The sequence below is a fragment of the Chanodichthys erythropterus genome, chromosome 16, assembly GCF_024489055.1.
Source record: "Chanodichthys erythropterus isolate Z2021 chromosome 16, ASM2448905v1, whole genome shotgun sequence".
Lineage (NCBI taxonomy): Eukaryota > Metazoa > Chordata > Actinopteri > Cypriniformes > Xenocyprididae > Chanodichthys > Chanodichthys erythropterus.
This window is the reverse complement of record NC_090236.1, coordinates 13,017,564-13,043,120: the sequence shown is the minus strand read 5'-3', so window position 1 is coordinate 13,043,120 and position 25,557 is coordinate 13,017,564. Positions and strand designations below refer to the sequence as shown.

General features: G+C 34.7%; 1 protein-coding gene across 2 annotated transcripts in view; it reads left to right on the top strand.

Moving 5' to 3' along the window:
* Positions 1–23,527, top strand: part of arhgap45a (Rho GTPase activating protein 45a) — a 33,812-nt gene extending 10,285 nt beyond the window's left edge. For both annotated transcript variants that reach the window (XM_067362816.1, XM_067362815.1), the window contains exons 3-23: positions 3,514–3,660; positions 4,114–4,198; positions 5,643–5,715; positions 6,812–6,887; positions 7,224–7,355; positions 7,528–7,589; positions 8,101–8,211; positions 9,802–9,882; positions 9,965–10,144; positions 10,507–10,644; positions 12,747–12,937; positions 13,169–13,293; positions 14,265–14,366; positions 14,650–14,748; positions 15,757–15,920; positions 16,777–16,965; positions 17,467–17,604; positions 18,854–19,092; positions 20,260–20,458; positions 20,604–20,655; positions 22,380–23,527. In XM_067362816.1, the coding sequence (XP_067218917.1) occupies positions 3,514–3,660; positions 4,114–4,198; positions 5,643–5,715; positions 6,812–6,887; positions 7,224–7,355; positions 7,528–7,589; positions 8,101–8,211; positions 9,802–9,882; positions 9,965–10,144; positions 10,507–10,644; positions 12,747–12,937; positions 13,169–13,293; positions 14,265–14,366; positions 14,650–14,748; positions 15,757–15,920; positions 16,777–16,965; positions 17,467–17,604; positions 18,854–19,092; positions 20,260–20,458; positions 20,604–20,655; positions 22,380–22,645 (2,849 nt within the window). In that variant the 3' untranslated portion in view covers positions 22,646–23,527. The remainder of the gene's footprint in view (positions 1–3,513; positions 3,661–4,113; positions 4,199–5,642; positions 5,716–6,811; positions 6,888–7,223; positions 7,356–7,527; positions 7,590–8,100; positions 8,212–9,801; positions 9,883–9,964; positions 10,145–10,506; positions 10,645–12,746; positions 12,938–13,168; positions 13,294–14,264; positions 14,367–14,649; positions 14,749–15,756; positions 15,921–16,776; positions 16,966–17,466; positions 17,605–18,853; positions 19,093–20,259; positions 20,459–20,603; positions 20,656–22,379) is intronic.
* Positions 23,528–25,557: the final 2,030 nt, after the last annotated feature.

Genomic DNA, 25,557 nt, shown 5'->3' with positions numbered 1-25,557 from the left:
TTTTCATCTTTTTCAAGTTTGTGATGTTTTGTTTTATTTTTAAAATTATTTATTTATATTAATTGGACATTTTTATGACATATTTTAGTTTTCGCTTTTCATAAACTCAAGAACCTCAGTTTGGGAAACACTGACGTAACTTAAAAACTAAAGAAATATTGGTAACACTTTCCTTAAAGCCTTTGGGCTCTATCACACACCCGCAATGCGGCGCCAGGCGTGACGCAAGTGTTTTTGTTTGTTTCATCCCGACGCAGCTATCATTTTTACGTCCTGTGCCATGTTGCTTAAATAGCAAATGCATTTGTACCCATCTGTTCGCACACGAGCATGCTGGTCTGAAAACGAGGTGTGTTCAGGTGCATTGTTGGCGTGTTGCTATTTTGAGGCAACTGAAAACGACTGCACCATTGACCAACAAAAACCTGCTCAAGTTAATGCCGCAGTATTTTTTTTTTAAGAGCGTGTTAGTAATATGCACTTATATGCAGGTGCACAACGCTCTTACACTCTGCTTGTTACACACAAGGGGACGCACAGCAGCACACAAACATGCCAAATATTAAAAATAAAATGATTACAATGTAAAAGATTTTTATTGTGTGCATAAAGATAAAAATGCTTTGGTGGAATCTGACTTTTCCCGTAGATGGTCTGCTTGCGTGCCTTAACCTCATGCACGAGCAGATCCGTTTCCTCACTAGAGAAGCATTCAGTTTTTCCACTTGCTAATTCCGCCATGTAAATAGCGAATCCGCCATGGCATGAGTGCAACTGGCTTTTAAAGGGAATGGGAGATAAGACTCTGATTGGTTTATTGCACGTTATGCCCAAAACACACCCATGACTCATTAAGAGAATAGGGACAACCCTTTTAGACCATGCACCGGGTGTGCCGACCATTTTTCCTGGCGTTAAACTAGTAAAAGTGGATTCGGACACGCCCTAAGTGCACTTGCGCACGCGCTTAGATTGTTAAAATAGGGCCCTATATGTATAAATGCATTATAAAGGTATTCATAAAGTATGTTAGAATGCATTATAATTGTAACCAAAGTAAAAATTAGAGATGCACCAATATATCGGTCAATAATCGGTATCGGCCGATAAATGCACATTTTAAAAACAGCCAATAATCAAAAGAAAATACACTGAATTTGTGCTTTGTGTAAAAAAAAAAAAATGCTAAGAAACCAGTTTGATGTTCAACATTAATAGTGATTATATGAATTAATAACTTTCAGAAAGTTAATTTAATCTTCAGAATGTAGTTAATGTGTGTTGAGTAATGTGTTTGTTAATAACTGATACCAGTTACTCTGAAACAAGTTGATGAAATGGAGAGAATAAAGTTTTTATTTGCATTTCTTTCAAAATATAATAACTAAAAATATAATGATTAATTATTAATTATACTGAAATTCATTAATTTAAAAGAAGGTATAGAAGGCAGAACCGCCAAACTATCGGCAGATATCACTTTAGTATCGGTACATCTCTAGTTAAAATGCATCATAATCACTGCAGATTCATTGTTACATCTGAAATTGGTTGTTTATCATGTGTTTTAATGCATTATACTTTCTAAAGATGTAACAATGAATAGATAATTATTAGAACTGAGGTTACAATTATTCATGAGATCATACAATGCATTATAAGGTGCATAGTTAATGCATTAAAGATACTTTTATAGTTATATAAAGGCTTTAAATAAAGTATTACTGATAAATCACTATCAACTCATTTGTGTCTATTCTGATATTTCCTAAATACCTGAGATGAAGCTGATATTAGATAAAGCATAACAGAGAACTCAATGAAGTCTCCTGAGCAATGAAAGAGCAACCTCTCTAGGAAGTCACGTAGCGTAGTCGTGTTTTTCTTCAAATATAGTTGTCATTTCCTCAGCAGTCTCAGAGCTGTAAAAGCCACAAAAGGCGATTCATTCACTGCTCACAGCCACAGATCGACTGCAGCGTACAGGCCTGTACAGGCTTTTACAGTTTCTTCTTACATAAAACAGCATTCAGTGTTGAATCACGCTCGATTAGATGCCTGTGAGAGGTGGGGGACGTTTTATGGCAGATGGCATGATTTTTTATCTCTGTCATCATCGTATCATGTGTTGAAGGGGTGAACAGTAACATTTCAGTTTTAGATGGACAGTTAAAAACCTGCACAGGTCTGCATGACGTGCATGCATCAACATGCACAGAAACTCTCTCCTGTAAAACATCAGAGGCTTGCATCACTATTACTATTACTTTTGCAACCACCCAGAATGCTCTGGCATCGGGACAGGGAGTTTTGCATGTGCAAACGCCACTTGTGTTTCCTTCAGAACATCAAATTGTCTGAGAGTTACACACTTGTGTAGGAGTTCATCATATTTCCAGCGCTGCATCAAAGAGGAGCGACTTGTTTGAAATGATACACTCTTGTGTTGTGTGTTGTGTTTTTTGCATTTTTAAGAACACCCACTCTCCGAACATGCATTTAGGCATGGACACACACACACACAAGGACTTTTGTCGTGCACAACAACAGCTTTCATTGTCCTGCTGAAAAGGATATGGTTCCAGCAGCCAAACTCCGGCTTTTTTTCCTCAAACGCCATGGTATAATGGCTGCTGACATTGATTTACAGTGGAGTTCTGTGATGTTAAAACAAAACATTTACTTACTTACTTACTTATTTTATAGACTAATGGTTTGATTTAATCACAAAGTGAAGCAAAAGTCATTGCTCTGAACATGTGCATCTGCTGAACCTGATGAACTCATGAGGTGACCGTAATATGTAGTATCATAGACGTAAGTGTGTGGCTGTAAGTTCCCTCTTGTGGTATTGAGTGGAATGTTCAGGCACTGAGAAGTGCATTGTGGGAATGGGTGGGTAGGAAGTGGACAAATAACTGACATGTTTTGGTGAAAATAAGAGGCAGAACAACAGTAGATCTACTTCCTAACATGTGGCAATTGTGTTTCTGTGTGATTTATAGTGTGTACAAATATTGTTTGCACACTTAATGCACATTTAAAATATCAGAATGATGTGGCTTTAGATTGGTTTACTTCAGAATTCATATTTCCTGATAATTTCCTCACCCTCATGCAATCCAAGATGTTCATGTCTTTCTTTCTTCAGTCAAAAAGAAATGAAGGTTTTTGAGGAAAACATTCCAGGATTTTTCTCACTAACGGGTTGAAGGTCCAAATGTCAGTTTCAGTGCAGCTTCTAAGAGCTCTACATGATCCCAGATGAGGAATAAGAGTCTCATCTAGAGAAACCATTGGTCATTTTCTAAAAAAAATTAAAAATTATATACTTTTTAACCACAATTGCTCGTCTTGCACTGCTCTGTGATGCGCCATGCATTACGTAATCATGTTGTAAAGTGTGTCATTTATTTGAAAGACCTTTAAAGCAAACTATTTGTCCAAATGCTTCTTGATGTGATGAGCGTAAATGTGTCCGTGTTCATGAATGAAGATGTTTTCTCTCTGCAGTGAAAGAGGAGCCGTGCAGCAGGCCGGCCGTTCACGAGTGTTTAGGGGAGGTTCTGCGTGTTTTGCGGCAGGTAATCAGCACGTATCCTCTGCTGAACACCGTGGAAACACTCACCGCAGCTGGAACTCTTATCTCAAAGGTCAAAGGTCAGTCATGTTTTCTTTACTTTTATTAAACCTCTTCAAATAACATAAAGACATTATTTTTATATCACACAACCACACTAAAAAGGAATATATTAAATTAAATTAAGCTTTAATTAATCTATACATATTTCAAGTAATTTAGAGAGTTTTAAGGCACAACTGCCATGTTAAACTCAACTCATGTCATCGGTTCATTCCTCTCACACTCTTATGATTGCAAACACATCAACATGTTCAGTGCAAGCCACATTATATACCCAAACAGCAGTTAGCACACAACTAGCAAGGAAAAACACATATAGCATGAGGACATGACTAACTGAAGTACAGGTGTTTCCATTTTTTTCCTCTAAATGTGATGTCACTTCTAGTTTTATTTGTTATCAAAGCAGAAGCACACGTTTGTTTTAGATGAGTTGTGACAGTAAAATTGTTCTCTTCTCTGTTTGTCAGGGTTCAGTTATGAAGGCACGACTGACGCTCAGAAGAAAGACTTTGAGAAGGCCATCGAGACCATTGCCGTGGCCTTCAGCAGCAAGTAAGACCCGACGCTCTGCATTCACAGATTACCTGCTCTTTTTCTTTATTTTAAATTATAATATAATTATATTAAATGTGATTAAATAAATAAATATTAATTATATGTATTTGATTATATTTTAATTGTGTATATATGTACCGAGTTAAAATATTATTAATATAATTGATTTTAATATGATAATATTAAAATATATATATATATATATATATATAATTTTAATTTAATTTTATATATATTTTATTTAAAAAATAATTTTATGTATATAATTTTAAATATATATATATATATATATATATATATATATATATATATATATATATATATATATATATATATATATATATATAATTACATATAATTAAACTTTAACAATATTATAAATGTTTATATATATATATATATATATTATTCAGATATTTCAAAATATAAATATATCATTATACTAAATAAATAAATATTAATTAATTAAATATGTATTTTATTATATTTTAATTATATACATGTATAACTAAATTAAAATATTATTTATGTAATAATAATATTATGTTTTAAATTGTATATATATAAACATTTAATATATTACTTTATATATTATTATTATTCAAATATTTCAATATGTAAATATATATTTAAAATTGAGAAAATACATTAAATATGATTAAATAAATAAATATTAATTATATATATTTTATTATATTTTAATTATATACATGTATAACTAAATTAAAATATTTTAAATTCAATTAATTTTATGTAATATAATATTATTTACATTATATATATATATATTATTCAAATATTTCAATATATAAATATTATTTAAAATAAATTAATGTAATGTAAATCCCCATATATATATATATATAACTTATAATGTTGGATCATTTTCTACCTTCTCTCTAAAATTTTTGTAAATATTTTTGGCTCTGTGACAAATTGCTTTTTTTTTCTCCATTGTAAGTTGCTTTGGATAAAAGCATCTGTTAAATGCATAAATGTAATGAAAGTGTAGAATAAAACTTCTTTTTTTTGCCACTGTACCTTTAAGACCTCTTCTGTAACGCCCTCTTCACCTGTGACACTCTGACTACTCTGCATTGACCCTCATAACATCCTCGTCTTGCACAACCAAATGCAGATTTTATCTTTCAATGATTATTGAAAAACAGAGAAGAAGATTTTCATCTCTAATAACTTTTATCTAAAAGATTAAATGTAGAGGAAATGAACACTTTTCTGTTTTTTAGAAGAGATCCCTACAGTGGCTCAAACTGTGCTCAGATTCACCAACATATGCAATCGAAATTCAGAGACCTCATTATGAACTCAAACATTTCAAATGATTTGAGCTGCTCCACATGCACTTTATAGCGCTATACTCTTACTAGACAAGAAACATGGACTCATTTGTGTCTTTTTTATTTCTTTATCTATTTATCAGTGTTTCAGAGTTGTTGATGGGAGAGATTGACAGCAGTACTCTTCTGTCCCTGCCGCCGACAGAAAAGAGCAGGGTGAGTGTGTGTGTGTGTGTGTGTGTGTGTGTGTGTGTGTGTGTATTTACGCAGTGCGGATGTTGTTAGAAGCGTGTGTGTGGGTCGCTTCCTGAGTTGTCTTGCAAGCATATTGTTTCCTCCACACCTCTATACAGACTCAAGTCTTCGAGAAACACATCACTGATGACAAATTAATCATTTTGACTGTCCAGAAGAGCCACTAATATTTTTTCGCAGAAATACTTCACTTCCCACTTTTTAAAAAAGCACAAGCTACGAACCAAAAGTAGTAAAGTACATCAAACATACATTGGCAATGTTATTTTATAAATATAACTATTCGATGATATAATTTAGTTTTGATTCAACATTATATCTAACTTTTTTGACAACACTATATGTAACAGATAATCATTTAAATAATGATTGATAACTAGAATATGCTATAACTAAAACATAGAAATGAGCTGCAGCATTTAACTAAATATTTCAGTGCATAAAATAAGATCTAATGTTTGATTTTTAGTCAGTTCACTTACGTTCATTTCCCAGGATGCAGAGAGTTTGTGAGTTCATGAAAATGTTGTAATTAAATCATAAAAATGTAAAATTAAAATAATTTTAATGTCTAAAATTTTTTTTTTTTTTATGAAAACAATCTAAATAAAATATTTTATGTTTACCTGCATGTCATGTGACCATCAGAGGAACTTAAATTGTTAGCTTAAAATCTCAGGACAACTTCAAGAAAGGGTTTCGGGCCCCGAATTCGTGTTCAAGTGAATCATTACAAATGAACCGATTCCCTAGAATGAATCTGATTTACAGTGCGAGAGCATTTTATGAGAGTGTGTTTGATAACCGCCTTTTCTAAGGTAATATCAGTCCCTAAAAGGTGAAGTAATACTGCAAGGGAAGAGCCAAATCTACCCAACAGCCCTCAGAAAAGGAAGTGATAAGACTACTGTCTCACCGCATGTATCTGATGTTGACCTCGGCTCTAAGATCACCGTGAAATTACAATCCACCCTGTTTAATTTCACAGTGCATGTTATTTTCAAAAAAAGAAAATATGTAATAAGTTGCCGTGCCTCTGTCTTGTGAATGTGTGCAGTCTATGGAGGATCTGTACAGGGTGTCATCAGGTCAGGGTCCTGAAGGAGGAGGAAAATACGACCATCAGGACTGCAGTGAGTCAATCACTCTTTTTATTGTCTTTAGTTATGAGCAGAACTTCTGTTTTTGAAAGTACATGTTATGCATAGTGTGCAGAGCGTTACTGACAGACTGGGAAGAGAGGAGCTGCAACAATGGAGAATATGAGGAAAATAATCAACCTGTTCTAGTAGAGCCAAAAACAACATCAAGAATTGTAAAAGGGCATAATATGGGCTTTTAAAAATATAATAAGCAATATATACTATATATACATCACTTTCATATTCCATTCTAAACAGCTATTTTTCATTTAAAAGTGTTATTTGTTCATATATGGGATGGCTGATGTTTAGCGTGTGTGTTGGCAGTGAGTCCACAGGAAGTTGATATCCTCCTGCAGCGCAGTGAAGGTGGTGTGGACTCGGCTCTGAATTATGCCAAATTTATCGCCAAATACATGAAGGACATCATCAGCTACGTAGACAAGAGAATCGCTCTCGGTAATGCCATGCTGTTTATTTTATTGGTGATTTTTGAAATCCATGTGTTTTTACTGTCATAAGCATTTCAGTGGCTTCTGGTAATAACTTGAACAGCCCATTTAGACAGATGCATTTAAAAACCATCCCATTATGTTTTCATGACACTTTTTGTCTTGTTTTTCTGTCACAGAGAACGAGTTTTCTAAAGGTCTTCAGAGACTCTACCAGTCCTGCAAACAAAACATCATACAGGTACATCAGTGTGCTTCGCTTGTGTTTCAGTTGTTTCTGCAGATTGAAATGACACTAGTGAGGCTTATGTTGTAAAAACTTTAAAGATTACCCAGACCGTGAAAAAACATCTTAAAAGACACCTTAAAAAAACTATCATTAAATACCTTAAAAGTGATCAGTACAATTTTAACAGTATCTTCCAAACACATTAAATATAGAATAAATGTCATATAGACTATTTTTAAGTTATGTTTATGTTGATTTTATAGTGTTTTAGTCATTTTTGAACACTGTCGACTTATTTTACTGAAAAAACAAACAAAAAGGAAAGATCAGAGTTTGAATGGATCATGACAGAATTATTATTTTAATTTAAAAACAGAGTTATCATTATCATATCATCTATTCCTGTAATTGATACTGAATCTATTTGTAAATATTTATTATTTAATATCACATGCTTACAGTATACAGCATACAGTAAAGGAGGTTTCTCAATCTTCTCTCTCTCTCTCTCTCTCTCTGTCAGGAACACATGCCATTGTTGTCTATCTTCTCTCTGGCTCTCGAGCAGGACTCAGAGCAGAGCTGCGGTTTACAGCAAGCCACAAATAACATCTACACACACTCGTTTCTACAGGTACCACACCACCTGCTCTGGCAACACACATTACAGCAAGATGACAGTGTGAAAGTATATTTGCAAAAGTGGGTGAAACAAAGAAATGTCTGGGTCACATTTCACCGCTAAAACAAAAGAAAAAAAATATATATATATTTTGAAAAATAATTATAAATCTGTTTTTAAATATTTGTATAATACAATAAATATTGTATTTAAATTTATTATTTACATATAGTATTTCACCCCTTATTTAAAAGAAAAATGTGAAAAAATAAATTATAAATCTATTTTTAAATATTTTTACAATAAATGTTGTATTTAAATTATATATATATATATATATATATATATATATATATATATATATATATATATATATATATATATATATATATCGAGAGCCAGATAAAATTTTATATATATATAATATATTTTATTTATTATTATTACAAATAAATAAATAATAAATTAATTTAAAAAAAATATTATTAATTTTTTTATTATATTACTATATATATTTTTTAAATTAAAAAAGGCTCATTTTTGGATCATTACAAATCTTTTTTTTATTATTATTATTATTATTTCACATATGACATTTTAATTTCTCATTTCTCATATATAAAATGTAGGATCATTTTAGGATTTTGATGTTATTTTCAGGAAAATTAAAGATATTTTTATTGTACTGAGAAAAAAAAACCCTCCATTCCCATTGTTTTAATATGAAAAAGTGACATAAGTGAAATTGTTCCCAAAAACATTATGCCAATACTATCACAGCCCAAAGTATACATCAGTAGTCCACATTCTGTGGAGATCCGCGCACTGTCCACGTGATGTAATCATCGGAAGGTAGGGATAATCAACTTTTCGCGCAAATTTTGGTGACGCAGTATATTGCCAGTTGTGTTTACATGCATGTTTGTTATATATATATATATATATATATATATATATATATATATATATATATATATATATATATAATATTATTATATATATTTTTTAAATTAAAAAAGCCTAATTTTTGGATCATTACGAATCTTTTTTTTTATTATTATTATTATTATTATTATTATTTCACATATGACATTTTAATTTCTCGTTTGTGACCCTGGACCACAAAACCAGTCATAAGTAGCACAGGTATATTTGTAAATTATCGTTTTTTCTTTTATGCCAAAAATCATTAGGATATTAAGTGAAGATCATGTTCCATGAAGATATTTTGCACATTTCCGTCCATAAATATATCAAAAATGTGTTTTTGTGAGTGGATATGCATTGCTAACTTTAAAAGCGATTTTCTCAATATTTTGATTTTTTTTGCACCTTCAGATTCCAGATTTTCAAAATTATTGTATCAAATAAAATGTATCTCTCCTATCCTAACAAACCATACATCCATGGAAAGCTTATTAATTCAGCTGATGTATAAATCTAAATTTCAAAAAAATTGACCATTATGACTGGTTTTGGGGTCCAGGGTCACATTTTGTTCTTGGCAGATTTTGTGAGATTCACCTAAGTAAGTCTAATGAAAAATCAAAAACAAATAAAATTAAACCTTTAAAAGATTATTTCCCTCTCTCTCTTGTTCAGCCCATGACACAACGCAGACAGGAACATGAGAAGAAGCGCAGAGACATTAAAGAGCAGTGGCAGAGAGCCAAGAGAAAACTGGTAACGAACTAAACGAACTAAATAACTCATATGTATATCTGTGTTGATGCTTTAAAGATTTGTGTGTTTTTGTGTTCATCAGGCTGATGCTGAGAGTAACCTCCGCAAGGCGCGTCATTTGTACATGGGCCGCTGTGAGGAGTACGAGAGAGCTCGGACAGTAGCCAATAAGGTTGAAGAGGAACAAAGCGGAACAGGAAGTGGCTCAACCACTAAAGCCCTGGACAAGAAGAGACGACTAGAAGAGGAAGCACGCAACAAGGTCAGCAAGCTCAAACAGGAAATGATCTAACATGAGCTAATTTCACACATTTTGTGAGGGGAGTGTGAATTTGTTTTGTGGTCACGTGCAGGTAACCAACATTTTGTTGCATAGATTGATGTTAGATTCTCTTTACATGCATCATCTCCTACATTTCATTTTTGATATAAAATTAGATTATTTAATTTTTTTCTCTGCAATTGATACATTATTGTAGTATTTGTGGAGTTGCTTTTAATTAATTAAAAAAAATAATGTTTTTAGCAGCATTTGTGCCATTGTGTAGTTTTCTTGATATAACCCCTTTACGACAAGCAAGCCAGAGGAAGTATATCAAGTCTCGTGTGTGTTTGTGTCCACAGGCGGAGGAGGCCGAGGCAACATATCGCACCTGCATCGCTGACGCCACGACTCAGCAGCAGGAGCTGGAGGACATGAAGGTGAACGTGCTCAAACAGATCCAAGAACTCATCAGACAGACAGACCAGATCCTGCGAGCGGTGAGAGTCATATGAGTCTTTAATTGTATATAAAATGTAGGATCATTTTAGGATTTTGATGTTATTTTCAGGACAATTAAAGATATTTTTATTGTACTGAGAAAAAAAACCCCTCCATTCCCATTGTTTTAATATGAAAAAAGTGACATAAGTGAAATTGTTCCCAAAAACATTATGCCAGTACTATCACAGCCCAAAGTATACATCAGTAGTCCACGTTCTGTGGAGATCCGCGCACTGTCCACATCATCGGACGGTAGGGATAATCGTCAACGTTTCGTGCAAATGATGCAGTATATTGCCAGTTGTGTTTACATGCATGTTTGTTAACTTAAAAATGAATTTCACAAACATTTCGGCCTATCGTGCTGCTTTCTGTGTCAGATGCAGAGGTTGAGCTAAGACAGCTCCTCCACACACACACACACACACACACACACACACACATAGGCTACGTTCCACTCCACTTTTAGACACGCACTCGCAAATTTCCTTAAGAACTTCCCCTCAAAGGGGAATCCCCGCTGCCATTTTGAAGCAAATTCCACTTCGTGAAGTGGACAAGGGAAATTTATATGGGCCGACCGTATACTGATGTACACTTCAAGCAACTATACATCCCACAATTCAACTTGATTGTGACGTCACAGCACATAAATGAAGTGTATAATATATTAATTAGATATTTGAGATACTTGTAGCTACCTTATGGTTATAGTATTGATATTTGTTTGTTTCGTACCTATAGGATTTTATATATTTTCTCCAACAACTTAAATGCAAATAGAATGTTGCATAAAACAAATTCATAAGCAAAAAGAGGTTTAAATAATAAATCAGCTCCATAGTGAATTCCAAGCGATCAAGGGCAATGATATTGAGCCACTCAAAATCACCTCAAGGGAAATTCCTTTACCTCGACAGCCTTATCGGGAGGATCTCTGCATCAATCCATCCGCGTATTTTGCACATGCAGCACATGCGCGTCCACCGGGTGGCAGTAGGCACAGTTATGATGTACTGTGCAGTAGTCAAAGAAGACTTTTTGTTTTGGTTCTTGTTCTAAACACTGCAATCCAAAACCGCATTCTCTCTTGAGTAGGTACTTATTTTGAGTAAGTAATTATTTCACGACAGCTAAAAAAGTATGTTTCATATTATAGTATGAGTGTGTAGTATGAATGTAAACTAGATTTGCAATGTTGTCATTATCATGTGACCTATCAGAGTCAAATGCATTGCTTCACTGCCAAAACACACTGTTTTTGTGTGTGTCCCTTTAAATGTAAATGAGCTGCTGCTTCCGGCCACCCTTTTAGAAGAAGGCGGAGCTTTAACAGCTCGCACTTCGGTTGCTCAACAACAACAAAGCTGGAGAATCTCACGCAGCTAAAATGACAAATTCCGTGGCCTCATGGGATATTAAAGTGTCCATCGTATGCACAATTCCGAATCTCGCCGGAAGTAGTAGGTCATCCGGGTACTTTCTGCATACTCTTCCAGACATACTTCTTGTGTCACATACTGTTTTTTGCCTACTATATGGTAGGGAAGTATGCAATTTCGGATACAGCCAGGGTTGCCAGGTTTTCACAACAAAACCCGCCCAATTGCTACTCAAATCTAGCCCAATCGTGTTCCAGGGGGTAAAATCCGCATTTTTGGCGGGGTTCCTGTGGTTAAAATTCACATTCCAAAGGCTAAATATCATGTTATTTGGGGTCGCTTCAACCCGGAAGATGAAAAACAACCCACGGCAACAGTGTTAAAGTAGCCCAATTCCACAAGAAAACCATGAACTTGGCAACACTAATTTTCGACTCAGTGCTGCCCTCAGATATCTGGTAAGATATAAAAAGCAATTGTACTACGTGTCAACTGCGTCCATCTGCACTCGAGTATACTTGTGAAAGCTGTGTGGACACGACTGTGTGCAAGATAAATATGCTGAGTCCTTTAAAGGGGTTACAAGGTTTACAAAGTGTATTTGTACCGTATACTGTATTTGGGACACACAAATCCTAATCCTGCCTACCTTTTAGGACATCTGGTATGTGAATAGGGATGATTGTGTTTAATGAATCCTTTTTCTCTCTGTTCAGTGCACCATCTCCTACTATCAGACGATGCATGTGCAGACAGCAGCACTGCCGGTGCATTTCCAGACGCTCTGTGAGAGCTGTAAGCTGTACGATCCGGGTCAGCAGTACGCTTCATACGTCAAAAACCTGCAGCTCCGCACAGACCTGCCCGTACAGTACCAGTTTGAGCCGTACTCTGCGTCCAGCCACCAGTAAGACCACTTCCTGTTAGAACAAGACTGTATTCAGAATGAAATACTTAGTAAACTATGAAAAAATATGAACCGTGAATGTTTCAAACAGTTCCGTGCTACACTGTTGTCACATGACCTCACTACTTTGCATGTTTAATTTGCAGTTGATGTTAAGGCTGCATGATTTATCAAAATAATTTGGAATGTGGTGCAATAAGGAAATGATGAAATCACTTTTATCCTAATCAGGCATGTTCGAACCCGGAACAACAGCCTCTCTAATGACCAGCGGCAGAACAGCTCTGAAGCTCCTCCCACCACAGAGGTGGCGGGATTTGGAGAGGGCGCTGTGGTTAAACAAAGACGAAGTCAAGGTCAGTTTTACATACAACCCGAATTCCGGAAATGTTGGGACGTTTTTTAAATTTGAATAAAATGAAAACTAAAAGACTTTTTTGAATCACGTAAGCCAATATTTTATTCATAATAAAACATAGATTACATAACAAATGTTTAAACTTTACAAATTTTACACTTTTATCCACTAAATGAGCTCATTTCAAATTTGATGCCTGCTACAAGTCTCAAAAAAGTTGGCACGGGGGCAACAAATGGCTGAAAAAGCAAGACATTTTGAAAAGACTCAGCTGGGAGAGCATCTAGCAACTAATTAAGTTAATTTATATCTGGTCTGAAACATGATTAGCTATAAAAGGGATGTCACAATAAACACAATCCGCCGTGCCATCTGCAGATGCCAACTAAAGCTCTATCATGCAAAAAGGAAGCCATATGTGAACATGTTCCAGAAGTGCCGTTGTGTCCTGTGGGCCAAGGCTCACTTAAAATGGACTGTTTCAAAGTAGAAAAGTGTTCCAAATTTGACATTCTTGTTGGAAATCACGGACGCCGTGTCCTCCGGGTTAAAGCGGAGAGAGACCTTCCAGTGTGTTATCAGCGTTCAGTTCAAAAGCCAGCATCTCTGATGCTCATTTTGTGCATAAAATTGTACAATTTCTCTGTTTAAACATTTGTTATGTTATCTATGTTCTATTGTGAATAAAACATTGGTTCATGTGATTTGAAAGTCTTTTAGTTTTCATTTTATTCAAATTTCCCAACATTTCCGGAATTCAGGTTGTACAATAAATGAACCAAAATCAGCTTTTAGGGGCCGCACACACAACATATCTTCTTACCTTATAAACAGAAGAGATTGCTGTCAGTGTGATCACCCCTTCAGGCTGTTTTTATCATTGCAGTCACAGTTTTTAGGGTATTTGATGTGAATTGTCATTTTAAAGTGTGATTATGTGGACATATGTGTTGTGATTTGTCATTGCAGGTAGAGACCATCATCAAGCTCATAAGTCCTGGCCGTCCACATTGAGTGACACGGACAGTGTTGGTCCAGGAAGTGGACTGGGCTCCCCGACCTCCAGCACAGGTATGAAACACAACCAGATCAGTCTGGATTATTGTTTTACTGACCATTCAGCATTAGTACAGATTTTTAAAATGCTGAATTATTTTGATCTTACAGTGAAACATCAGTATTAAATACACCATCAACTTAAGAACAATCTACACAAAAAAATAGATCAATATTTAAAATATACAATCTAACATCCACAATCTTTAGGAGTCTACACACGGAGTGAACTACGATATCTCTCAGTTCAACACCTCAGGATGGTTTACAATAATATTGTATAATGTTTTGGTCTCAGGTGACATCTCAAAACCTTCAAGGCCAGTTTCTGCAGCCACCTTGTCGTCCAATGAAGATTTAGAGGAGAGAGATGGCACCATGACCCCGTTTGAACAAAGTAAGTGACAGATTGCAGTTCAAGGAAACATTAAATATAAATACACAGAGGGACTTTTTTATTGCCCCAGACTTGAGTGCACACTTTGCAGATCTGAGCACTGAAGCAATCTCAAGATCTCTTCTGAAACTCCAGAGGAAACACATGAGAGATTACTGGGGTCTTTTTCTAAGGAGAAACATCTGAGAAGCTGGAGACTTAAACTAATGTCTCAATTTGCTCTCCATTTAACAATCATTGTTTTTCATGCACTGGCCAATTTTGAGATTTTGGGCTATTTTGCTTCTATAACGTGGAAAAGAAAGCATCCAAAATGCACATTTAAGTGTTTATTTTATTACACTTTATCTATTTGTGCCCATAGATTTCAAATGCAATATGTCTTCAAATGCTGTTAATAATGTTACTTAAATGCACTAGTTTTATCTATAGATATCTATAGTTACAACTATAATATTTCCTCAAATAATTTACTCTATAATGTTTACTCAAATGCCACTCGGCAACAAATAAAGTAGCAAATGATTATCTAAATCATACTGTACTTTGCTGTTTGGTGATCATTCAACATCAAACCACATTTATAGTATCAAACTGATGTGTCAGAGGTGAATATATGCAGGTTATGCAGTTTCTGGTTTCTTTACCTCATAAGTATGTTATTACTTTGAGAAAACATTGACAAAAACCCTGTTATATTCACAGTAACTGTACTGTATACCAAATATAATGTTGAAAATAATGCTTGTATGAACCATTTATGTTAAATATGTTCTGAAACATGACATTCCAGAAAAATTGTAAGACAAAAGTTTATGTATTAATGTCCTGTGATTAATCAACTGGGGAAGTATGGTGATACCTATTGGTTAAACATTGTATCCTATTCATCTGTAGTATCCTGCCTTAAACACATTGCTGTCTAGGAGAAACAATAATCTTGTTTAGTAGATCTAGTATTTAGTCATGATATTTGACGAGTGCGTCTGGATGTTTGTTGTGTTTTAGGTATAAATGGGATTGAACCGGAAAGCGTGGCGCCCACTGGACCTTTCAAAAATGTGGGATTGTCCAAAGCCGCAAAAACCCATCGTCTGCGCAAACTGCGCACGCCATCAAAGTGCAGAGAATGTGACAGCTACGTTTATTTCCAGGGCGCAGAATGTGAGGAGGTGAGACTGACCGATGCATTTATGTTGTTGACAGTATCAGATAAAACTAGAGATGTATAATACCTGCAAATCAACTGTATAAAACAACATTATTGTGCGTTAGATCACTGATGTTGAACGACAAGTCAAGTCACATTTATTTTTATAGCCCTTTATACTGTACAGAAGGACTCATGTATTTATTTAATTTATTTGTGTGTGTGTGTGACCCTGGACCACAAAACCAGTCATAAACCAGTTTAAAAAAATATTTATATATACATAATAAATATACACAGTACACATATATTATGTAAACACAAACTTTTATTTTGTATGTGATTAATTGTTTGACAGACACAATTTTTTAAATTGAGATTTATACATCATAAATCTCCATACATTTCCATTGATGTATGGTTTGTTAGGATAGGACAATATTTGGTCGTGATACAACTATTGAAAATCTGGAATCTGAGGAATATTGAGAAAATCACCTTTAAAGTTGTTCAAATTAAGTCCTCAGAAATGCATATCCACTCACAAAATACATTTTTGATATGTTTATGGTAGGAAATTTACAAAATATATTCATGGAATATGATCTTTACTGAATATCCTGATGATTTTTGGCATAAAACGAAAATCGCTATTTTTGACCCATACAATGTACAGTTGGCTATTGCTACAAATATACCCGGGTCACTTTTTTTCTGTTTTTTCTTTTTTGACAGACAGTGTTGCAAAATTCAGTTATGAAACAACTTCATTTTCAGCCATAAAGCAGCTCTACAGAAGACAATATTGTCATTATTCAGCTCAATTCAGTTCCTGTTTGTTCTCATCAGTGATCAACTTGTGTGTGTTTGTGTGTCAGTGTTTCCTGGCCTGTCACAAGAAGTGTCTGGAGTCTCTTGCCATCCAGTGTGGTCATAAGAAGCTCCAGGGTCGCCTGCAGCTCTTCGGCCGTGATTTCTCTCAGGTCCTGCAGGGTGACGTGGAGGGCGTTCCCTTCATCATCAAGAAATGCATCACAGAGATCGAGAGGAGAGCGCTCAGAATGAAGGTGCGAGAGAAAGAATAAAGTTGTTCCTGTGTTTTCCCTTTTTCTTCCTCTATTTCTGATTGGTTTGAATGTTTACCTCTGATAAATGAATTATAAATGTACTGTTTGCTCATTGCTTCATTTGCATATAAAATCTGAAATAAAATAGCAAATAAACTACTTTATACATTATATGCATGCGAGTTATGCACATAAATTCCCCAGCTGGGGAGATTTGAACTTCACTTCTAAATAATGTTTACTTTATAAAAATCAGTGCAGATTTCACAGCAAAAAAAAACACGTAAACCACGAAGTGAAGGTGTACATTTGTACAATTACACCAAAACGCTTTTTACTTGGTAAAAAAGTCTAAACTGTCATTCAGACAACAGAAGGCATGTAGTAGATTTTGTGCAACAGGTTTTACAGTAAACTTCTGATCATGTTGATCATTCATGATCATTTCAAATATGACACACTAGGGTTTATAGGGTTAATGCTCTCTTTGCATGACTTCAGGGAATCTATCGTGTGAATGGCGTGAAGACCCGAGTGGAAAAGTTGTGCCAGGCATTTGAGAACGGCAAAGAGCTGGTGGAGCTCTCGCAGGCGTCTCCACATGACATCAGCAACGTGTTAAAGCTCTACCTGAGACAGGTGAGTCACCTGACACAGGCAAGCACAAATACAAGCTCACACGTATTTATTGTAAAGACGTCTCCTGTCATTTTGCAGACTGATATGTGAGTGAAAATGATCATCTATAGCATCATATTTGCTGAATGAAACCCAATATTTGTTTCTTATTCATTTTGGGGTTCTGATTCCAAAAATAGTGCATGTTTTGCTCTAGCATGGCACTTTATCACAAAATATGATGTGCATTTTGTAGCTTTTTTGCTTTTGAGTCTTGTATTTGTAGTAAAAACTGCTACAAACAAATCTGATGATACTCACATGTATGACATTATTTTTTTTGTCTAATTATGGGCAGTGACAGGAGAAAATACAAACACATCTCTGGGTGTTTTACTACATCCAAACAGCGACAGAAAATTGCAGATTTTGTGCAAAAGCTTATTTATTTATAAACTTGTGTTTTAAGTAAATTATTTGACATTAAAGGCACAATATGTAAGATTTTTGCATTGAAATATGCAAAACCCACTTGCACAGTTGCATATTTTATTCACTTGTGTACTTAAATTATCCCAAATGTTTCGAACAATGTTTAAATCCAGAGAAATGCACAATTTTAACCAGTGTAATGTCCCGTGTCATTGCGTCACCTGTCAATGACGTCATATCCATGTTATCCTCGGTTTCCACTTTTACTGCTGAGAAACATACATACGGGTGGATACGTTCAAATGTACTTTAGTATAATTGTTTTGAACACGTAAAATTGCGCTGCATTACCCCACCATTTAATTCGACAAATAAAGTGACATTTTTGAGTAGTAATTTAGCATTAACATTACTTTACTTGTTCATGTGATCAAACCTAACAGTTATAAAACTTTATTTCATTACCTCATCTATGAACATGACTTATGAGTCCCATCAGATTGATTTGCATCGGTAGTGGAGGTGAAAACTACAACTCCCATCATTCCACACTCCTTCACAGCGTTTCAATTTATGCCTTTGTTATTGTTTTGAATATGCGACCTCTAGTGGCGAAAATTACATACTGTGCCTTTAAATGGAGTATTTGAACATGTTTTTTTACTTCTTTTGCAATACTTTTTGTCATTAAAACAGAAACTTTTGACATTTAATATAGGTGCAGGGCTGCGTAGTAATTGACATCATGCCACAGATGCTGTTGATTGACATTAAGACGAAAATGCTCCTATAATAGACGAGCGTTGTGGCATGTTCATCGTCTCTGTCTCCTCCTCAGCTCCCAGAGCCCATCATGCCCTTCCGTCTGTATAATGATCTGATGGGACTAGCGAAGGAAAGCCTGAACTCAGACGGCTCGGAGGCCGGTGAGGGGGTGAAAAGCCCAGAGCTGGTGGATCGTGGGTCAGAAACAGAACCAGAGGTGCTGACGTTAGTGCAGAAACTCAGAGAGCTGCTCAAGCGGTTGCCACATGCTAACATCTCCACGCTGAAGTACATCGTCCGGCACCTGCGCAGGTGAGATTCTGATCCCGCAGATTCATAACCTACCACAGATGAACTGAAGGGGATTTATGAGATTGTGATTAGAAATGTCAATGCCATATTGAAGTATGTATGATTCTTAAAATTATAGGTATATTTAAAAAGTCTTAATATTGGCACTTTGCTCTGAACTGTACAAAAATGTACAAAAACTACGATAAAATATTTATTTTTTAAAAGTATCATAAAATATATTGGTTATCATAATTGTAGAAAGGCTGGAACTTTACTCAATTTTAAGGGGATACTGTAATAATAATAATAATTATGATCAATTAATTCAATAATAAAAAATATAAACATTTAATTACTAATGTTTTATAACAATTAAAAATAATAATATTTTGATGATTTAAGTTTTAATATAATAATAATTTAATAATATTTAATAGTTTAGGTGAAACTTGTAATATTGGAAATGTCAATTCCATTTTAAAGTATGTATAATTCTTAAAACTAAAGGTATAATATTAAAAATGTCTAAATATTGACACTTTGCTCTGAACTGTACAAAAACTGTATGATAAAATATTTTTTTGAAGTATCATAAATTATATTGGTCATCATAATTATAAAAAGGCTGGAACTTTACTAAATCTTAGGGGTATACTTTATTTAATAATAACAATTAATTAATTTAATAATTAAATAATAACAAATATAAACATTTTTATTAATTGCTAATTAATATTTTATAATATATATATATATTTTTAAAAAAGTATTATTTTGATTATTTAAGTTTTAATATATTAATAATTTAAGTCTAATAATTTAATAATTTAGGTGAAACTTTTAATATTTTAATAATAAAAATAAATAAATCTGTAATAATTAAAGTCAGGTGTTCAGAAGACAAAAAACAAGGCATGCAAAATAATTTGGTAGTTGACAAATAACATGAAAGTATTATTTTTTAGCATTTTCATATATGAGAGCATGTATTTTAGGTCCTGTAACTGGTCTCCATTTTAAGTTGCATTAAACTGCATGAATATAAAAACAAACAAACAAAAAAAATGTTTTTTAAAATAGTCTCTGCTTGAAATATCAAGTATGCAAACAGCTGTTTTATAGATTTGTCATAAGTGTGCTGGGAATATAAATCATCACAGGATAATGTCCTGTTTTCTCTCTCAGGGTGTCAGAGTTGGAGCAAGATAATAAAATGAGCGCCAGTAATTTAGGCATCGTGTTCGGCCCGACCCTGATGAGACCCAAACCCACCGGAGCCACGGTGTCGCTCTCTTCTCTGGTGGATTACCCTCATCAGGCTCGCATCGTAGAGGCTATGATCGTCTTCCAGCAGAACATCTTCATCTCTCCAGCTCAGAGCCAGGTCTGCTCACAGTCACTGCTAACATGTGGATATCTGATGTGATGTACTGTAGTAGTGCACGGGGTTATACGGGAGTGTCAGTGATTGAGGATTGATGTGGTTCAGTCACAGCACACTTCTGATGCGCATCTTCTCCTCCATACAGGACTGTGAGGCTGGAGCTCAGGAAGAGCCAAACAGAGCCGATCTGGAATGTGGTGAGAGAAATATATATGAGAAACAATCACATCATTTAATAAATATTAAATAATTAAAAAAATAATAATAATATATAAATATTATAAAATATGTTTCATGCTTGGGTTTGCAAATTAAGTGGGATATGTATTAGAAATATTATAATTAAAATGAATAAATTATTCATTTTTATTATTATTTTAATATTAATATTATAAAATGTGGATTGGGTTTTTTGAATGAAGAGGAGCTGGACTGTGGTATATATAATATATATATATATATATATATATATATATATATATATATATATATATATATATATATATATATATATATATATATATTACAAATTGAATTTTTTTTTTTTATATATTTTATATATGAATGTTATAAAATAATATTTTTTATCCATAGGCTTGTGAATTAAAGATTATTATTAGGATTAGAATGATAAATATTTATGTAGAATATAAAGAAATATTCAAATTTTTATTTTACATATTGTTTTAAATATTTTTAATATTTTACATATAAATGTTATAAAATATTTTGTATCCATAGGTTTATGAATTTATGATTTATTTTACATATTGTATTTAATATTTTTATATTTTCTAATATATTTATCTTTATTATTTTAAATATTAATATTATAAAATGTGGATTGGGTTTTTTGAATGAAGAGGTTCTGGACTGTGGTATATATATATATTACAAATTGAATTTAAATTTTTTATTTTTAATATTTTATATATGAATGTTATTAATATTTTTTATCCATAGGCTTGTGAATTAAAAATGAATATTAGGATTAGAGTTAGGAATATTATTTATATATTATTATTACAAACTGAAGTTAAAAATTAATATTAGGATTAGAATTATAAATATTTATGTAGCATTTAAAGAAATATTCGAATTTTTATTTACATATTGTTTTAAATATGTTTTATATTTTACATATAAATGTTATAAAATATTTTGTATCCATAGGTTTATGAATTAAAAATTAATATTAGGATTAGAATTATAAATATTTATGTAGCATATAAAGAAATATTCGAATTTTTATTTACATATTGTTTTAAATATGTTTTATATTTTACATATAAATGTTATAAAATATTTTGTATCCATAGGTTTATGAATTAAAAATTAATATTAGGATTAGAATTAGGAATATTATTTATATAGCATATAAAGAAATATAAGAAATTTTATTTTACATATTGTATTTAATATTTTTATATTTTCTAATATATTTATCTTTATTATTTTAAATATTAATAATATAAAATGTGGATTCGGTTTTTTGAATGAAGAGGTTCTGGACTGTGGTATGTATATATTACAAATTGAATTTAAGATTTTTATTTTTAATATTTTATATATGAATGTTATAAATTGATATTTTGTATCCATAGGCTTGTGAATTAAAAATTAATATTAGGATTAGAATTAGGAATATTATTTATATAGCATATAAAGAAATATAAGACATTTTATTTTACATATTGTATTTAATATTTTTATTATATATTTTTATTTATAATATATATTTGTATCCACTGGGTTGTGAATTAAGAAATAATATTAGGATTAGAATTTGAAATTTAATGCCTTTTTATTCTTTTTAATGGCAGTTATCATATTGCAGTTCAAATCACAATATTTGTTAAAAAATCCTCCTAAATTGTGCTGTCTTACTGTTGAACAAGTGTCATGTTTTGTCTGTCTTCAGGTCATTCGGTGGACTCCTCTGGCTCTCAGGAGCGTTCGCTGGACTCAGACTCTGACGTGGAGGATCCGGGCAGAGGAAGCAGACAGCGCCCTCCTCTGGTGAGTCAGGAGAGTGAGACCAGCACAGAGGACGACCAGATGAGTCCCAGAGCGAGCCTGGACCTGAGCGGACTCGTTCCAGAGACCATCCCAGAGCAGACCACCGGTACAGACCCGCAGTCAGACGACGCAGAGGAAACCAACTCCGAGCAGGTCTCAGATCAGTAAGACGAGGGAGGCATTAGTCAGGCCAAAATATTAGAAATGTGTTCTTTCTGTATCTGTATGTTAATTCCTAAAAGTCAGAATAGCAACATTTATTTACATTTACGGTTTTGGCTGACAGGCAAACTGATGTGACCTCTCAGTGACCTCTAACCTTTTTTTTTAGAACGGAGATCAGTGTAGTTTCAAATATTGGCTGATATGAACTGGATGTTTATATAAAATCAGTCTCTTTATTCAGTATAACAGATCATCTGTGCACTAGTCTGCATAAACCACAATAATTACTGTCCTCCAGAAACAAACATGAACGTCATTATTATTTAATACAAGTTCAAGGCGAGTCAGTGTGTAGATATTAAAAGTGCTTTGCATAAAGTCTCAATATATATATTGAAAGGATATATAGGAACTTTTAACATTTTGATATTTATTATAGTTTCTTCTATGCACTGGAGATTTTCTTTTGTTTATTAACCAAAGAGCATAAAAAGATGTTACGGTTAAATGAACTAACAGTGGCGCTGCTGGTCAGTGCCGGATTCTCTTGTCTCTTCCAAACATTTGCTTCATTTGTATTAGTGTGTGTATTTCAGAAATGATGGTAGGATGGTTGTTCCCGCAGGACTTTACTGTGTAACCAAATACAGTGAGATCTGGGGCTGTAGCTTCATCTGAACCATGTTAACAAAAACAAAAACTTGATTGATGACATGTGGACTTCATTCACATCCGTTTTGTACATTCTGAAACTGTATATATTCAAGGAAACATTTATGACCAATAAGACTATCATTTCTATTATATTTGCAATTAATAATTTACTTTGTAAACTTTTTGCCATTTATGTAAAATGTTCACAAAACCCTAATAAAACCATTCATGAAACAAAAATTGATTTATTTTTTTGTCGTTTTGCAAAATCCAAGATTTTAAAACAAAAGAACATGAGAATTAATATAAAAAAAAATCCTTTATCTTTATTATTTTAAATATTAATATTATAAAATGTTGCTTGGGTTGGAATGTGGTTTATACATACATATATGTATATATATATATATATATATATATATATATATATATATATATATATATTGTGCTATTATTTTGTTATCACAGATTCTCCAAGTAGTTCATATACTTTTTCTTGTGTGTATATATGTATATATATATATATATATATATATATATGTATGTATATTATTAGGAGTGTCATGCCACATATTTCAAGGAAACATATCTAATAAATCGTCTCGGTTACGTATGTAACCCTCGTTCCCTGAAGGAGGGAACGGAGACGTACGTCAGTAGTGACCGACGAATTGGGATATCGCTTAGAGAGCCCTATCATCTTCGTGTAAACTAAAACAAGCCAATGGAATTGGCGTGCGATATTTGCATAATGCGCACCGCCCCCGACAGGTGTATATAAATAGGAAGCAGATGCAATCGCACTCTGTTTTTCGCTGAGGAGACAACTGGTGTCCGCACTACAGCGAGGGTACAGAAACTGTGGCGACGGGACGTACGTCTCCGTTCCCTCCTTCAGGGAACGAGGGTTACATACGTAACCGAGACGTTCCCTTTCAGTCGGTCACGTTCGACGTACGTCAGTAGTGACCGACGAATTGGGATCCCAACTAAAGCGCCACAGTTACGAAACCCCTTCCAGTGCCCAGCACAAGCTCAGCCGCCCATAGCACCGGCTGGCGGTGAAGGGGGCGAGCTTACACCGAGAGAGTCTACTGCTGTCTAACCACTACCCACTAAGTAAACTAGACACACTGGGGAAGCGAACCCGTAAGGGATGCTGCGGAAACCACTACCTACCCAATGGGGGAGGAGTTTATGTGGGAAATACACACATGGACTGGCCCGGGGGGGGCAGTACGCATATGGAGTCACTGGGATGGCTCCACCTGGTTAGGGGGAGACTCATCTGACAGGTGACAGCAGAGCTGGCTCTGCTAAGGGAAAGACACGGACTCGGCCCGTAGGGAGTTTTAACCGTGGAAAATACACATATGGGACCGCTCACGTAGAGGGGTCACGACATATGGGCCCCAGCCAACAGACAGCGTCAGCGACGGATGTAGGCCTGGCATCAGACACTCCGCAATGTCCGAGCCGAAGGGGGAGGCGGAGGAACTCGACAGGGTTCGCCAGCGGGGAACACGACTGGAGTGAAAGTATGCACGTATCCGGCCAGTGGCGGGAATGGCATTGCAAGCCGACACTTAGAGTGGGTACAACACGTCTACCGACTAGTGGATGCGAGTACACGCGAGGATACCGGCTCTACACGTAGGCTATAAAACCTAGCGAACGTGTTTGGTGTCGCCCAGCCCGCAGCTCTACAGATATCTGTCAGCGAGGCGCCATGAGCCAGCGCCCAGGAAGAGGCCACCCCTCTGGTGGAGTGGGCTCTCAACCTGAGCTGGCAAGGCACGCCCTGGGATTCGTACGCCAAGGCGATGGCATCCACTATCCAGTGGGCCATCCTCTGCTTGGAGACAGCCTTTCCCTTCTGCTGGCCTCCGTAACAGATGAAGAGCTGATCTGAGGTCCTGAAGCTTCGCGTTCTGTCCATGTAAACGCGCAGAGCACGGACGGGACAGAGCAAAGCTAGGGCTGGGTCTGCCTCCTCCGAGGGCAGCGCTTGCAGGTTCACTACCTGATCTCTGAAGGGAGTGGTAGGAACCTTGGGCACGTATCCAGGCCGGGGTCTCAGGATGACGTGAGAAGCACCGGGCCCGAATTCTAGGCACGTTTTGTCGACCGAAAATGCATGCAGATCCCCTACCCTCTTCAGGGAAGCCAATGCAACCAGAAGAACCGTCTTAAGAGACATTAGTTTCAGGTCGACTGATTGCAAAGGTTCGAAGGGATGACCCCGGAGAGCTGTGAGAACC